This window comes from Apostichopus japonicus, chromosome 20 (genome assembly GCF_037975245.1).
Source record: "Apostichopus japonicus isolate 1M-3 chromosome 20, ASM3797524v1, whole genome shotgun sequence".
Taxonomy (NCBI): Eukaryota; Metazoa; Echinodermata; class Holothuroidea; order Aspidochirotida; family Stichopodidae; genus Apostichopus; species Apostichopus japonicus.
This window is the reverse complement of record NC_092580.1, coordinates 5512912-5531962: the sequence shown is the minus strand read 5'-3', so window position 1 is coordinate 5531962 and position 19051 is coordinate 5512912. Positions and strand designations below refer to the sequence as shown.

General features: G+C 38.8%; 1 protein-coding gene across 4 annotated transcripts in view; it reads right to left on the bottom strand.

Moving 5' to 3' along the window:
• The window catches only part of LOC139961658 (protein Wnt-5b-like), a 65233-nt gene that overhangs the window by 5743 nt on the left and 40439 nt on the right, over positions 1–19051 (bottom strand). For all 4 annotated transcript variants that reach the window (XM_071961026.1, XM_071961025.1, XM_071961029.1 and 1 more), the window contains exon 3: positions 11941–12209. In XM_071961026.1, coding sequence (XP_071817127.1) covers positions 11941–12209 — 269 coding nt within the window. The remainder of the gene's footprint in view (positions 1–11940; positions 12210–19051) is intronic.

Genomic DNA, 19051 nt, shown 5'->3' with positions numbered 1-19051 from the left:
GATTAAACATAACCGTCCATTTCATGTTAGGGTAACAATCTCATGCAACCTATTGTGATGGTGCCCATACATAGCATGTCATGAAGCAAAAACACATTTCTTTTACAAACTTCACGCCCGGGGGTAGTTCAATGTGATGCGGTACCATATATGCATGTTTCACACATTATGTATTCACCAATATACAAACTTCGACTAGTGGACACACAATAAGCTTACGGTAAAGATATCAACTAAGCGGGTTTTGCAACCCTTGGTCATGTTTCAAAAGTACCTTGCAGTTATGACGTACTCAGTTTGGCAACATTAAAATGGAATCTTTTTAGAAACAGGACCATGCGAACAAGTCTGTTTTTACATTCATGAATGACTCCCCATGCATACACAATTTATAATATATTCCACACTGGTAAGACATTTACTGAAGTCCAATTCGGTGTTCGAATTTCAGGTTAGTCATGACCTCGAAAACGAAATTATCTTCGATACAGATTTGAACTATAATCAAGCTCCTTTCCAAACCGCCCTCCCCCCCCCCCCCGCCCTCTTTTGTTTCTTCTTTTCTGGACGACATGAAACTGACAACATATTTGCATCCCAACGCGGCGCTGTCTCGCATCGCCTAACATTGACTCAACAACAACAGATCCCGACGAGAGACACTTGAACAATTTTGATGATCCGTGTTGTAACGGTGACAGAGTGGTAACAGTCTCACCTCGTAATTCTTCTCGACACTTAAATGTCATGAAATATTACAGTGTCAATTAACCGATCGTAGCTTGATTTATAGCGTCCCTGCTTTGGCAATGAATATCTCTCGACAACTTTAGAAGTATATAAAGAAAAGGAATTGAAATGTAAAAGTTTAGAACTATAGTAGCCTATACCTTACCTAAGTTATACGCACGGCGTGATCTATAATATGAGGCGCCGTCTGTAATATAACGAGAAACTATTCGCGCTAATTACCGACAAGGAGAGTTATTTAGTCATGTTATTTCAGTTGTCTGTTTTCCTAACGTGCACTCTAAGGGGGGTCCTTTAACATTTTAAATATTGAATAAACTCTGCCGGCTTCTCTCTTCAAGAAATCACGATTCGTTATAGCAACATTGGCGTTCCATGAACACCGTCACATACCACGATAAGCTTAAATTATCCAGTAGCTGACAAAACACATTAATCACGTGATATACTCCCCCTATTATTGTTAATGAACCGTCCTTCTTTTATGTCAGTTCATATTTCGCCTTATACTTGTCATATCGGTCACTCGATATATATAGTTTATCTTTTATTAACCGTTGCGCAGACTGTTTCTAATGTCATGCCGTAGGTTTGCTCCGTCACAGCAACATGGGCAAAGCCATTAACGACCTGTCGCGATTTGCCTGGCTTCTGCCAATCTGTATTACGGAACAAAGATATTTCCATCAGAGAGCATGCAGTCAGCCCGTAGCTTGGATTGTCGATGGTATTTGTAAACTTTAACCTGAACTGCTCAATCTTATAGGAAGGTAACGAACTTTGACACCTGGAATACCTTAAGTTTGTTACTTTGAGTTACGGGTAGAGTGGAGCAGGTAAAGGCGTTGGATGGGGTTTGGGGAGGGGCTGGGGAGGATATAATCCTGGAGAAAAGTAAGCTATGTATAAAATTATGTGACCTCAATTGGATGAAAACCGGTTTTATGGATATCCATGCTTTCTCCGTATACACTATATAGGTAACATCACATAACCTTCTGTCTACGCCGGCATGAGCCCGAACTAAAGTTTGGACAACGCTGGCATTATTAGGAACTATAACAACTCCTTGATATAATATCGCCCGAGTTTACTTTTTTTCAAAAAATTTCTGTTAGGTGCTAATGTATGAATTTTCGAAAACAATTTTTTTCCCATTCTTCTTGCTAACATCCGCGTTACGACGAAACTATTTTCGGCCCAAACAGGGTCTTACATGAAAGGGTAAAACAGTTATCGCCTCTATACGTCCATTGTTTGCTCGTAACTCATTCAAAATTTATGCTGATGATATGACTTGTTTAGAGGAGGTGACAGATTGGTCCTTGATTTAACACCCACCATCACCGGTTAGAGGTGGGAACAATTCGTGACGGGTCACGTCATCCCGATTATCCAGCACTAATTCATCCCGTTATGTTTAATTCCAGAGTGATTCATTGCCTTCCTCTGTAATATTTATTTGTACTATACTACCATGCTACGATTAAGTATTTTCTTGCCTGTTTTTTTTTTGGTCAGGAAGAGACGGATCATTTCCATTCTTCCAACTGGACATACGCGAACCGTTAGTGAGACTCACAACCAACCCAGGCAGGCTACTACACAGTTCTACTGTTACTATTCAAACTAAAGTAAATCAGTTACGGCAGAGAAGAAAACTAAAAGAACAAAACGCAATATATATATTATACCGTACTTTATACCATGGAAATATATACTATATATATATATATATATATATATATACACATCGTACAAATCATGACACAATTGTGTTTGTGTCGCTTGACCTATAACATGTGACACGAACATGCACAGTGGGAATTATAATCAACCAAACTCCGGGAAACTTTCGAAGAAGATATTGAACTATATTTCAACGGGAAGCCTCAAATATGTCTCAACCCCCCCCCCTCCCCCCCCCCACACACACACACCCTCCTTTCCCCTTTCATTACACCGATAAAACGTTGTTTCCTCGAGCCTTTTACCATTAAAAGGTTATTAGGTGTGATTGTGAAGCGTTAAGTTTTGCATTATGGCTTCATGACTGAGTATTTGGTATATACTGAATGTCTATCGTGCTATGTAATCATTCATTACTCACAGTCCCACACATACCGTGATTCCTCAAACCAATAACCGAACACGTCATGAATCTATGAATGACAGTTTGCGAATTAATTGGTTATACTAAATTACTTCACATTCAAAGAATTTGTGGTAAACTCAGATCACATTTTTGTGAGAGAACATTTTAAGGAGCAATAAATTTTACTCTATTAGCTTTCCATAGACATCATATTATAAACAAACTTCCTTGGGTCGTTCATTATCTGTTATACATATACACAAAGAAATAACTGTTACACTCTTGTCGTTTAGTTACATGGAATCTTGGAAACAGACACACAGACCAAACTTTTAAGAAATGCTGTCACCCCACCTCTCTCCCCCCCCCCCACAGAAATTGGCGTCCGTTTCGTTTGGGCTGCAGGCAAAGAGAACATGAATAGTATAGCGTAATTAGGAGGGGTAGTAGGATGGGTGATAACCCCCCCCCCTCCCCAGCAAAAGAGACGGATGAAGAATCAAATTAAGGCGATTTGACGTGGAAATGCAAGCAGGATGGTGACCAAATTGATTGCGCACGCAATGAGCGTGCATGAGCCCTTCTAAACAGACTAGACCGATGAGACTAACAACTGAATCTATTTTATGAGTCTCCCGCTTTTAATATCTAGTACAATATGTCACTGTTTGTAGGAACCAGGTTAGTAAACACTTTTGTACCGGTAATGCTGATTAGCCCCCCCCCCCCGACCTTCTCTTTACGTGGTCTCTGTCCTGTGTGTAATGTGATGTGGGTATGATGTGGATGATCATTTTTTTCTTCTACGCCAAATGTTAAAGTGCATTTCCATATCACTTTATTAAAACGATCAACCGGTGTTTTAAGAAAAAGCCAGAACGACGCACCCCCATGCAGAACTATACGTGCGTTTGCTCGTTGAAACATATTTATTTCTTACCCAAGAAACTCCCTCTCTCTCACCGTTTCTGAGAGAGAATGAGTAAGTTCATCTAACTCGAAACCACCTAGTAGGCCTAAACACCTCGACCTATATATTAGTCAGAGGCTTTCGGTAACGTATACCATGAGTTTCCAAGCGAGGTATTCGCTAGGGAATATCTTCTTATAATTGTCCAATTAATCTGCAATAAAGAAACATCTTTACAACCGTCAAGTTTGTCAAAACATGAAGGATCAAATTCGACTAGATCCGGATGAAAGATAACAGCTTGCGCAGAAAAAAAAGTAGAAAAAAACGTGCAAAAGAAGAAGTCCCTGTCTTCAACAGTTTAGTCTTTATTAAACATGAGAAATGAGATAAGGTGTCCGTACTGGCACGGTGAGAGAAAACATCTGCTCAGTTAGTGATGTAAGTGAAAACGAGGACGCTTCAATTAATCGACAAAATGGTTTCAAGGCGATATCGACTAAACGAGAGTTTCATTAAGAAACACTGAATATTTGATAGGAAATATGCAACTCGTCTATAGGTTGTCAGGATTTATCATTCTTAGTTCTTCTCATATTTCACAAATGTGTAAAATCTGTCCTGACAGCCAAGACAAAGTTTAAATTGCTTCTATATGTGTGTCCTAAATCAGGTGCATTTCCTAAAGTGGCGATACTTTGTTACCAAACGATCTGAGAATTGTTATGGGGTATAAGGTCTGTTTTATCGTTTTGATATCTTCATCGGTCTAATAAACAATTATCATATTTTTCAGGTGAAGCATCCATCAATTATAAAGATAATTGTTACAGCCCTGGGAAGATATAGTTAAATGTAGGGCCTATATCTCATTTCTTGAGATAAACATTTACTTAATATAATGAGGCAGGGAAGGCACCGTTTATCTATGCACTTATTTAAAAAGAAATTAACTTCGTCAAGAAAAGAACCATGCATATATAGAAATCGAGATCACGTGATGCCGAGAACAGCATAATGCAGAGTAGGGGGACAAGGAAAATTACTCAAAATACTTTATTAAGTTACATTTCTTGTTACTCTATACTAATAAAGGGAATCCTATTTCCATTGGTCTACTGCATCATCGCCAAAGCCTGTATACTGAGTCAATGAACGATTGGTACAAAATTATAACAAACATTATATCCGGGGTCAAGACGGTTTGAAATTGTTATTTTTGACGTGCCTTTGCCGAATTAAGCTTCGCGAGGTGATGGGGAAAAGGGGGGGGGAGGGGAGGACCAGTGGCAGGGAGGATGGATCTCATTGGTAGACCTTGTTGCATGCGGTAATAAGCTGACGAAATATATACGATGTGTGAACCCTCGCCATCATGGATTAACATCGAACAACCTACCGTGCCACGTATCTTCAAATTCACGCATATAATTCGGTTATCCTTGACATTGTTGCTGGATAGTCTGTTTATGTGACAGCTATTAGTAGAATTCTTCCAGTTTGAACATTTTGTACCGCATTGTACTGCACATTTCGGAAGTTCACCAAGAGAATGCCTAATCACGAATTCAGGTATTGTTGTAGACCAGAGTTAATCCATTTGATTACAACAAAAAAATTTATGGCTTGTAAGTTTATTTTGAAGTTGGACCGAACACATTTAAATATAAGCTTTAAAAAGAAGCTAAATCGAGGAAAAAGCAGCCCTGTTCTTTTCTCTGCCGACATCCTTTTTATCACATTTGGAGTCTCCAATTACAGTCGGGTAATCCTTTAAACCACGTTAGTTCCTACATCTTTCAAGCTTTGTTGAGTCGTGTTAAAGGAGCCGTAAAGAGATTGAGGTTTATATGAGGAAGAATTCCTCAAATTGACGAGAACGTTTCCAAGACGCCGGTTGATAGAAAGGGGTAAATTTCAGTTAATCCAGATAATGTTAGGAATTATTCTGTCATTATTCAAACTACAGGAACCGATGAGCTACTTATAAACCAACCCTCATTTATCAAACCAATCGACCGTTTGTGCTATACTTCCGCTAAGAAAGACAAAATCCGATTGTTCAATCGAGCGTCTATTTTATTACTGAAGCTTGTGTGAGAGAGACATTCGGCATGTATCCTACACTTTGATTCACAGAGTGAATTCCTATATATCCTATCATGATATCCATAAAACATGCGTTGGGCCTATAGCTGTGCATGAATGAGGGGAGTGGGGGGGCATATAAAAACGGTTGGGTCAACCCCTGACTATATATCCTACATGCCTATATGGAGCAGACGACATGTATCCTACCCTTATTAACATAGTGAATACCTCGAGCCTATATCTGGGCGTGAGTGGGGCATATGACAACGGTTGAGTCAAATACCTGACTAGCCATATGGGAAGGCGACACGTATCCTACTCTAAGTATAACAGAGTTGACACCTATGTAGCAAGACCAACATGGACCTTACCCTGAAAATGATAACCATGGTCAATAAATACATCATGCATATTAGGGTACGGCACACGTCAAGTATCCGGTCCTAATTACCACACAGAATGCGATAGGCCTGTGTTTCTTACTGATGCAATGTCGGTTCGAGACAGAGATTGAGAATCTTATAACGACCATTAAAGCGGTTGCGTTTTATAACGTGTTTTGTTCGAAGTCTATAAAGTCATTCTTCAGCAGCTTAAATGATATAAAGTCTCCACTTGCCCACGGAAGGTCTGCCGTCACCTGTTAACACTCTTTTATACATAAACGTGGTAATGATCTATTTCCTAATGAAATGAAGTTATACATCCTAAGAGATGAATCTCACTGAAACTATTGATCTGTACCCACCTTTACATACGACTGGATGTAATGGAGAAATTCTTGAAAGTTTATTATTCGATACATTAATCTAAATGAGTAAAGTTTATTTGGCTTCGGTGTCTTTTTGACACTTCATGTAATAGGTAATTCTCTAAACGTTTATTGTGACCATGTAGGCTTACGATTGGCATACATCACACACGTTAGGCTGAGTTCAATCCAAATCTGTGGGCACATTACAGTTACAACATTCATGTCGTTTATAGCAATTACGATACTGAGTGATAGGTCTAAAAAGTTTACTATATCAGTTTGCCAAAAGGCCTGTCATTCATCCCATGCTTCCAAGGACTCTGTGGAATGGCTTTTGTCTCCCCATTACCCCTCCTCTTCAAATATTTTTCCGGGCTGAAGGAATGAACAAAACAATCTGTCTTATATCTTTCTATGTCGAGACAGCGTTAACAAAGTTTGACATGACTCCAATAGGTGATAAGGCTTGAAGTAATTGGATTCGAATCGGGAATCGACTTTCCAAGCAAATTGAAAGATTTCTTGACACTGGCTGAAAACGGACGGAGATTAGCAAGAGAAATGCAACCAGAATGTACATCGATTTTCTTTCTTCCTAGTTGTCATAGAGTGTCCAGTCACCTATTTAAAACATTAAATAAGGGCCCTACATAGATCGATGGTACTGGATGGATATACGGTTTGTCAATGAGGATGAAGGCAAAGAAACAACATGGAGATTGATGTAGTCCACATGAACTCAATTACACTCCCTTTATGCTTCTTGTATACAGTAAATAAATGAAGAAATGTTTGGATAAGGTGTGCCGAAATTCGAAAATATTTCACTGTCGTTCGCCATGTAAAATGTGTTAGTTTTAGCGCCTATACCTATGATGCTGAGGCATCACCTCGGTGCGTATTTACCGGTTTGTAAAAAATGTAATTTAATACTTTGGAAATATTTGTTCTATACACATATAATTATCTTGTATCCGTTGGTGAGATTAAAAGTGCCCTTAAACAAGACAAATAGTTACATTTTTGTGCAGAAAGACGCTGCAGAGGTGTACCCTGAACTTCACAGCACTGTTGAGTTTTAGAGCCATAATATGCTCTGTGGCAGAGTGTAGTTATTAAGGGTACCCGCGAGTTAATTTCAATTAAGAGATGGAGTAATTACAAACATCATTAAACCTTTAGATATTTTTAGGAAATGTTGGAGGGAAATTCCACTTACTTTCCTAGAGCATGTATTTGCATATTGCATGTGATACGATGAAAGAGTTGACCTTGAGCTATAATTAACTTTAATTAACCATTAACTTGAGCTATAATTAGCACATGGTTACAGCAGTGGGAATTTATTTCAAAAGCGATTGCAGAGTTTGAAATGAAGATTAAATTCACTGACGTTACAGATTGACTGACTTCATGTATTAATTTCCATTCTAATTGTCCAGAATACGGAAATAACTTGTTTTTAGTGAAAGATTTACGCACACAAGATACGCTCGTATAACTTTGACAAATAGTATGAAGATTAATGGCGTCCATTTACTTTCCATATAGCAGGAACCGTTGCTAAGACATGGTCGTATATTGACATGTGACCACATCCACTCTAAAGAATTATAGCTGACAATATATCATATACGGTGAAAGCAGAGGAACCTCGTGATATTTCCGTCTAAGGTTGATTTAGAACTTTCGTTGCAATTGTTTATGATGTAATTAAACTTTACTGTTTAATAATTGTACAACAGCAATAAAACAAAACCATCATCAATTATGAGGGATATAGTATGTGGACCGACCTATACAAACGTGTTGACTTTTTACAAATGTTGGGTTTTTTCCCCAGCTGTATGTAAAATTTACAACCATATGCACAGTGATAACGTGTTTGATCATACGACTGCCAACAATTTTCAGGTACATCACGTGACACCTGGGCAACGTAACTAGTGTGTAATCTAACTATTGACTTCCCATCTCCAGTTAAAATGTTTGACTAACCATGTCTTCAGCAAACTATCTTGTTACTTTTTTTTCAAACTTTTCCCCGATCCTATATATAGCGTATAGTTATAGAGCATGACCTTATCGCTACATATGCGACAAAATGATATAAAGGCGGGGGGGGGGGGGGTGGAGGGAGGGGCGGGCGCAAACCACAAAATAATACTTAAAATGTTGACTACGCCAAATATGACATACGCAGAATCATCACAAATTTCTTCCAAAGTCTGTACCTCTTCCCGAATGCCTACTTCAATTTTATATAGGCTACCAACTATAGGTATAGGTTGGTTAATGGTTGAAATTTACGAGTGGGGCTTCCCCCACCACATCCACTTGGTGACAATGATTTGGATTTTGGCACATGTGTCGTTCGTGCTCCGTTTTAAGCTAATGACACGATAATTGTGATCGGGAATGTTGAAAATATTCTCTCGCCCGCCCGCCCGCCCTCCACGATATGTAAAGCACGTCAATTCATTTGTTTATTACATATCGTAAAGACATAATGGTTGCTTTAACCTTCAACGACTAATATTAATAAGTCACGTAAAAGCCATATTCTAATAGTTTTAATATTTATTAAAACCTCATTGGATTGTAAATAACGTCAATATTATGTAGGCCGATCGGAAAAGTGGGACCCGCTGTAACTTCTCAAATGCATGAGAGAAACAAGCTCATATGGTTTTTATGTAAGCATGCACATGTATCATCAGAGAAATATTTGGTTTTGATGGCGAACACAACAACCCGCATATTCAGTTACAGCTTGATTGAGAACATGCGCTTGAAGTGTGATATTAATATTAAAACTTTACCCTCAACTCACACACATGACATGAGAATGTTAATTTAAATGTTAATTAAAGCAAAAACCGTTGTGCCTCCATCATATTCAGATGTCAAGATCCAGGCCAAGCCCTTGGGACGATTATGTGACAGATCCTACCAACCACCCCAACTCACCCCACCCCCGCTGTTTTTTTTTTTGGAAGTCTTCAATTTCGTCATATATATAATGAAAATGAAATACAATATTCCTGGTCCCATATTTCCCTAGGTCTTTTATATGAAACCCACCGTCTAAGGGCTGTAACCACTTGAACCCCTCCCCCCCCCCCTTTTGGTCAGGCCTAATGATGTGAACTTAAATACATATTGTGATACCGTATTCACAGGATGTTGTACCCGAACTTCTAATGCTTATTGCTACAGTGCTTTTTATCCGCATAAAATAAGAAAATGCTAGCTGCGGATAAGAATGCCCTCCCTCCCTCCCGTCCCCCCCCCCTTCACGCCCTCAACCCAACTGTAGTAAAACAAAACCTACTATATTCTTGAAGAATATATTGGTACTTATAGGATATGTTTATAATATTATGTTATAGGAATTGTGTTCATTGTAGGCTGTTTATAGTTTATTCAGGAGCAAAACGGCTGCAGGGTACACCAACATGAAACAGGTTTAAAGTAAATTGTGTATAGCCTGTTAAGCATAATGTCGATAAAATGAAAAAAAAAGAGTCTTTTAACGATTTGTGGTAAGTCTACACCAAGTGCTTATCTATTAGCCTTTCATCCTTACCACAATCTTCGATAAAATATAGTTACAGAAATAAAATTGAAATGTAGCCTATAGCCGTATATACCCCGTATAACAGAAGAATACATCTTTCCTTAGTTTGCAACTAAAGACACTGCAGGTTGTAATCGTAGACATGTTTTCTGACCACCTTTCCTTTCTTTGGCCATTTTGATTTTCTTTGAGGTTTATCCATCTTCAATGGACCTTGACACATTGTCTCAGTTTGGTATTCAATCCAATCGTTATTAAGAGTCTCTGCTATTCTTTTCACAATAATCAAAGGACAAAGGAATGATCGAATGATCCCTCAGTCGATTTCTCAAAACAGTGAACCATCAGACGTAACCTCATATCAGTCGTTCTATTCATATATGCTGTTATTAACAGTATATGAGATGGCTTTTCTTGTGATCTTTTCAACCATTATTATTCATTAATTTATTACAATGTCCTTCTTTATCTCAACTGGACAATCTCAATTTGAAAGAAGAAGAAGAAGAGTCAAGTTTACATATATTTGGGGTCGTATAAACGAACCTTTTGTTTGTTTACATCTCTACTTTTGGATATCTTTCCGCACTTATATCGTTGGCAATCACTGATAATATGTACATATAAATGTACAACTTTATTAGTCTATCTGTATCAGTCACTAGTGTTTATGACGGTATCCGTATCGTTAAATCGTGGACTACGTTGATACATTAAATATATGCATCGTGTATTATCCTATAACGTACAACCTATAGTAGACCCCATATTGAGAGTATACCTGTAGGCTAGCCTGTGATTCTTACAATATATCAGGACTAAAAAGTGCAGAGTTTTAGATATATATAGTGTTGTGTAATGTGTACCAACCTATAGTCCTGTGAATATCTGTAAGCTAACCTATGTATGGTCAATTCATAGGTAAAAGGAATAGAAAGACGGAGTTAATAGCCTCAATTCAACACAAATTTGTTTTTTTCGGTCGAAGTCAGACACTAATTGAATATCTTCAATTTGATTTACTTTACAAAGCAGTCAATAAAGGGTACAAAGAGGGTCTCGTTAGATCGATAGAGGGGTTAAAAGATGAATAGAAAGGTGGTGTCTCGTACCTCATTAGAGGAACCAGTTATTCATTTGTTTTCTTTTGACAGTTGCAAGAGAGCAAATGAAGAGGATGAATTTGACAACTAGTAGTAGTAGGCATATTTAGTGTTGTATTTAACAGTGTTTAGTAGGCCTATATGGCAATGTTTATAGCAGTGCAGCCTTACAAGATGGTATACGTAATTGTGATGGGAAGTTGAATTGATAACCATAATGGATTTATGCAGTAAACCCGCAGATTTAAAACGTTACAAGATCATTCACGTTTTGTCTAATTGATATATATAATTCCTATATGGTCACTTAATTTCATGTTATCACACATGCTATAATGAAGGACCAGTGGCGTTGAGAATCGCCAGGTATAACATGGAAATGATAGTAAATTTAATTATACATCCCATATTTTCGCGGGTTCCCTGATTAACTGCTGTTTTGGCCCCTGACGCCCATCCCCCTTTCGTCATGCATGCGCAGATTTAGAACAGCAATGTCACGCAGCGCGCAGTGACTTTGATTCAAGTGTATAGGCTATACTATGCTGCCAAACAGGGAAGCTGAGTGAAATCAAAATGGTAAAACGTAGGGGAAAAGTTGAGGGCGTTTTACCTGTTTAATCATTCCGAATAACAAACAAATAAAAGATCACTTACCGATCGTGGTCGCTCTTCCAAAGACTCCTTGACCTTCGAGTCCACTGCAATTCCATCTTCTGTCGCCAAACTGGTACCTACACTCATCAATTGCAAGTTTGGCTCCATCCCCTATTGGACTCATATGGTCCTGATACAACTGGCAAAGTTTCTGCTGACTAAGGGAGAGGCCCGTGAGTTCTGTACACAGTGGTTGGGCCCCCAAAATGAAAAGTTCAGGATTACTGAAAGTACTAAATTGGTTTATCCTCGAATCCAATGCCAAGTCCCTGTTGGTAGATAAGAGAAGAATGCATGAAACCATTGTGATAATTAAAATGTGTTACACACCCTTTGTGCCAAACATCGTAGCTTTGGTTATATCTTTACAATGTTGGCTGTCCTGTTTATATAAGTGTCAGTAAATGTATTTTCTCTCCCACTCTTTTCTTTCGTGCAAGCTGCAACCATACATTTAATGTTCCCAGTAGTTGCATTAACAACCTGTATTGACTTCTTTATCGTACGTATACGTATACGGTTCCTGTTTGTGTAACCTATATGTAGCTACAATTCGCTAGGCATATATATATATATAGGCTGATATGCGTACAGTGAGTGTAGCCATCACACCGTTGGGTAGGTCTTTATGAATTCCGTCTTTGGATACACCCCCCCCCCAACATGATCTAAGAACGGCATTGTTAAAACATTGGTTCATGATATAGCTTCTGAACGACATCCTTGATTCTAAATGGCAAACTTCCCATTTCCAAGTTCAGTTCCCTTCCCTACCCCTCCTCCTAAACACTGTCTCCCTACAGAATCTTCCCCCACCCACCCCCAACCATAAGAAAACTTAAAAAACCATGATTCAAGAAAACGACAGATTTGTGCGGAACGTCCTAGAGACAGTGTTCGGCAACAGTTCTGAAAACAACCGTTTGAAGAAAAATGTATGACCTTTAACCTTCATCTTTGAATTACGTAATATGATTAGCGATCTCAACCCTCTGATAGGTGAATGATTACCATGGCAATCTACCCTACTATCTTATAACCTTCAGTTTACACGTGTATGCTAAAAATGAACCACTAATCGCCCTTATACCGTCGTATCAACTTAAGCGCTTAGGCGAGAAAAGAAACAAGTTAAAGGTTCTCAGTTTTGATTGTGATAACGAGATATCGTGAAGTTTTCCACGATCGTGTCAAAATACACAAAGTTATCTATACAACAAGATTTTGTGATACAAAATTCGAATCAAGGATTTCGTACATGTGTAGATGAGCATGTATACCAATGAGTCACTCATGGGTGCATGCAAATGACCTTTAGGTCCACAGTTTGCAGGGTAGAGAAAAATAATTTCACGGGGAACGTTCACTCTAATGGTATCAAATGTCACAAATTGATGTGGTTTGCAAAGTATGGTACCAATATCGCATCAATGCACCCTTAATTAAACAATATCAGACATATCCCCCCCCCCCCCCGCCCTCAGGAAAGTCCACATCTTCAGTAAACGCACCACCCAATTCAAAATCCTCCGAGCTGTAAATTAGCCTACAAGTATAGGTAGGCCTATAGATAGTTCTATGTAGGCCTACAGTACAGACATGTAGGCTACCTGAACCAGGAATGCGCGCCTTGCTCTGCAGTGATTCAATAAGCCACATTTTTCCTATTGGAAGATAGCAGACATTTGTAACCCATCTTTGTTTTCATTAGTAAAAACACACGTTGAACCACATAACACATTACCGTACCTTCTTGTCTATACATAGTACATAGTTTCTTAATACAAAACAGAAAAGGTGACACGAGAGTGCACAATCTTGTGATGGATTGCATTAAGGTCGTGATTTGTTTGGAGCATAAATTTTCACGAGCGATAGGTTAGAACGGTCTTGACACATTCTGCAAGTTCACAGTGTGTATCTTTAGGTGCTATGTTTATTATTTAGCGAGTTATACGACAACACACTTCAGGGTATATAACACGGAGAGACCCCGACAAACATCATATATAGGCAAGCACATACTATATATCACGATCAACTTTGGATACCAACACCAACCGCTGATTTGAGAGCGAGCTTTCAAGTCATTTGTTATCTATAGGAAACGTTTGTTATTCGAACTGATTAGACCCAATAGAAATTATAAAAGAAAGTGTAGTAATAATGATAATTAAGGGAAATTTCCATATTCATTAACCAACGTTTTACCAGCAATACAGATGTAGGAAATGGTTACATCACGTGACTACCGTATGACTTATATGATTAGTGAGAGAAAAAAATGTAGCTGTTTGTCTATTAAAGTAATATTATACACGAAATATTACAATCAGCTTGTAATAAGCAGGCTATCTATATTGATGATAATCTAAAGCTTGAGTTTTGTTTATGTACCGTTCCAAAACCCCAAGATACATACATCGCGCGTACATACCATGAAACCATTCAAGAACTTATTATAAGAAGTATTCCGCGTTCAGTTGTTCTATAGACTTGTATGATTAGAATGGTACACTATACCAAGTGACTTCTAAGATTATCTTTCTACGTCATCACGACAAGCTATTTCAATTCTTCTGTGAGAAACACCTTGCTGTGCCTACACCTTACATTTTGACGATACTGTTCCATGTAATTAGTATTTTGGTATATATTATACCACAAACATTTACTAAGGTCTCGCTGGTCTTCATTCCAGGTAGGCCATTAATCATCAGTAACGTGACCGTAGTTCCCAACGACCAATGTAAATCATTCCTCGCCGTCAAAGAGAAACCGAGATGTTTTAACGCCAATTTGTTCTCACTTTCACCTCAAAGTACGACTCTGAGGTCATCTCGGGTCAATACCAACGGCTGATTCCCTGCCCACCTTATGTCACATTGACCGAGGTTGCTACAAAGTGCAAACTCTCTCTTTTTTTTCTTTTTTTGCGTTCTTCTTTTATTGTACTCTGTACAAGGTTTACCGATTGCTGTGTGTGGAAGTGTAAACATTTCTGTGTTACCTCTTTTGCTTGGGAACTAGCGTAGCAATGAACGGGTTATGCTAAAGAGAGAAATTTCAGCATTGAAAACAGACATTTAAGTTCAAATCAGGGGCAGTGGTCGAGAAAACGACCAATAATTTTGAAAGCATTAATGTTCACGCGGGCGTGGTCTCATCAAGTTTTAAGCGCCTATGAACATTGGTTCCATTCCGGGCCATGCCTTCAACTCCCCCTCCCCCTTCCCCCTTCCCCCTTCCCACCTTAAATCTGTGTCGCGTCCTTGAAGTGTGCTACGAACAAATCCATTACGAGTCCCTATAAATTGATCACCGATAATTCAAGTTTGCGAAAGCAAGCAAATACAATCTAGCGTTTTGTCCAAACCATCTTCTCACGTTCCATTTCTCCTTCTTGTATACATAATCCCACACTCTACGCGGGCGTCAACGTTGACAGTATATACGACGCTTCCACATTGTGATGGAAAGTTGCCCCAAGGGAGTACAATGTTTGCCATGTTGTTTCGAGGAGAGAATGTATCACAGTAATTTGTAAAACACACCGTCAAAACAACGGTCTTCTACCGCAAGAGAAATAAATGTAGCATTTCCATAAGCCTCCAGGAAACGGAAAAGAATGTTTCAAGCATTTTTATTCTCTTCTATTCTTCCTCTCTTTCTTTCGTTTTCATACTTTATTTTAACCAAATCTTTGACAACAAAAACTCGGTGAAACCTTCGGGTCTTTTTTGCAACTTTCAGTGGAAAAATATTGCTTTGTTCATGAAGGCATGCCTCGCTGGCTGGCGATCATCCCAACCGTTCGTTGCCTAAAGATGTTTAAAATATGTAACAGATTTTAATCCTACAATTGTTCGACACTTCACCTTTCAAAAGATCAGCGAACAACTTGTAAACACCAAGACGGGGATTATACGGGGGAAAATCAAATAAGCCGCCGGCTGTTTGGATAATATGCTACAATAACTGCATGCAAGCGAGTATTATTTTCTCTACAGTTACCCGCGGATGCTTTGCAAAAGTCTGAGAAAAATACCATATTTTTTTTGTATGGGAATTTGTCTAAATGAACCAAGAAACACAAATATTGCCTCGAGGCTGAAAAGAACGGGTATGGTAGAAAATTATTAAATTTGACGACAAAATTACAGGAAAAAAGATATGTAAAAACGAAAGTGGAAGAGAGGAGAAGGAGGGTACTGGCAGAAGTTGTACGTTCGGATGTGAGCGTGTGAGGATCGTTGCATGTATGCTTCTGGCCGACACCTGAATATAATAGGCGGAGTCTATAGTATACAGATAGTTTTCGCTTTTAAATAAACTTCAGTTCAACTAGTAAGTTCCGTTTCGCCAACGAACCCCAACGATATCTATCAAAAGCGTTGGTATCTAGGGGGGGGGGGGTTAAGGGAAGCGTACCTAAGATGGGCCGAGAAGAGTGACGGGTGAGTGATGTTAGAAACCAAACGTACTCATTTCAAAAGTGCACGAGACTAAGGTACTAATATCGTAAGGGTCGTGGCAGTGATTGGACGGAAAATGAAGCACCCTTCCACAGGATCCCGACGTCGGAGGGCGCCTCCCCCACCCCCCTCACACGGCCTTACCCCACACGAGTGATGTTGTCACAGTTGGAAATTTTAACACCACTCTCCTGTCCCCTCCCAATCTCATATACCTAAGCTGGTATCGCTGTTCGCATATGACCCTCCCATCTATATACCCGGCCCTCCATCTTCAATAACGCTCCTGGACAACAGGCACTTTTACAACCTGATTACAAAGGGGGTAAAACAGAAAGCAAGCCACACACATGCAACAGTTAAAACTATGAATCGCTCAGGTGGAGGATCACCCCCCCCCCCCCCATCCACCACCCCTGTTTAGTTGCCGGATACTATGCAAATGTTGGCTGCATTCTATAACCCGAGCTATTAGTTATCAATACTAAAATCTGGATTAATTGTCCAAATGGTTCAAGGTAGTACTCCAGTAAATCCCCCCGCCACCCTGGCCTTCCAGTACTATGTGGGGGGGGGGGAGTGTAAGCCTAACTCATGATTATCGAAATAGTGAAGAAAAGGGAACTTCTTTTAGTCATCGTTTGTAATAGGTTCATTTCATACATCTTTGAAATTCTCAGTTTAAGAGTGCAACACAATATTTTATTTTAAAAAAAAAATTGTTTTTCTTAAATATTCGTGGGGTTAAAAGAACGACAAAATTTTGACTTCAACACTTGTTGACCATTGCTTCTGCATACTTTTCTCTCGTTTTTTTCGAACTTTTTCGTTTTTACGATTTTCTTTGTTACTTAGAATTGTCAGTTGGCAGCATAGCTTGCTGCAGATGTCGGTGGTTATATGGGAACCTCAAGAGGTAATTAAAAGCTGAAAGCTGACAAGAAAGAAGGTGTTAACTTCTAAACAAAGCCGTCATTAATGCACCAGCTAGCGGTCGAATAGCTCGATATTAGTCTTGCATGGGGGCTCAGCTGTACCCGTATAACTCCCAAGTGGGTCTTTGCTTATCTAGTCTCATTTGGTGGATATAAGCTGTAACAGTTTGACGTCAACTTTTAATATCTTGACCATTTCCATATAAAAACTAGTCAAATTCCGTAGAATACGGCAGACTTTTGTAGTCTAGATTTCTTCGTAAAACTGTCATGTATTTTAAAGATGAAAAGAAAAGAAGGTGTTTTTTATTATTATTTAAGGTCATGAGCGAAGGAAGAGAAGTATCTGCTCGCTTATATCCGTGACAAGAAACTATATCTTTGCACAAGGCATAAATGTCAGCATTTCACCGCTATGGCTATATGTGTGGCATTGTACTTCAAAACAGAACTTTCCATGAAAGCTATATACGCGTTCTCTTCAAGGTTTGGCCTTTTCACGTTTCCATTTAATATTCAATTGGTTGTTATGTGATTGTTATTCCCATACTGGGGTCAGATTAATGGAGTAAGGTTAACCCCTCCCTGCTCTGGCCCCACTCAGGGGCAGCTAAGGAAGCATGTCACTTGATCATTCTTTATGTCTTAGTTCGCATTCTTTCTTTTTTTATTACAATAGATTACAATTTCTGCAGGAAATGGAGATTTCCACCCGACAAAATATAGACTTGGCGGTAGGCGTTTTTTATTATTGTTTTTTATTTTTGTATCTATTTTTTATTTATAATCATCGGAACGGACAGCACAAATCTCTCTAAATAGCTTTAGACTGTCATGATTTTGAATTCAGCGTCGTGACGTGGTGGTAAAATGCCCAAATGTCTATTTTTGAAGTCGCCAAAATATACACGGCCTTTATTTCTACTGTTCTTGACTCCCAAGAAACATCTCAACAATCGTTTTGATATCTTGCAATGTTAACGTTAAAAGTATATAGGGAAAATAACTGAAATGTCTAAATTTTCGACGTTTTGTCAGAAAGCTACATACATTATTACTAGAAATAATATTTGCCTTATACTGTGATATAAGCCGAGCAGTATGGCGTTTAAACTTTAATATCGAAAATGAATCAAACTCACCGAGGCAAAACCTATTTTTTAGCGGTTGTGTGTTTGAGGGAGAGAGAGAGAGGCTCATAGATAAATAAAAAACAGTTTAAATCCACCTCATATGACGGAAGACTTTACTTTGAGAAAATATTCACTAAACAACCTGAATTTGGGTGGAAATTATGATGCTGCGCGCAGACTTTTATCTGATATAGACGCCATATAAAAACACCGTTGCCCGGGGATACAATCCATACAAACTTGTGTCCGTATACATAACATTGTACAAGATACCGGAACTGATTTTTGGTATACATCGGTTCGGAGCAAGCAAGCATTGACACCGTGTATACTTAAATCCTAAAGTTCACATATATGGCGTACACCTCTTAACATTATACCGCAGGTACATGATCATGATATATTATTAAGTTCAACTAAAGATACAAGAAGCATACAATATGAAGTACATGTTTACCATAAAACCCTGTCATAAAGTCGTATGAGAGCGGCAAACTATGGTTCAAAACTAGGTGGGTTCAAGTACAAAAGCACGGGGGTTAAGCATTGAAACGGCAAATTTAAGTGA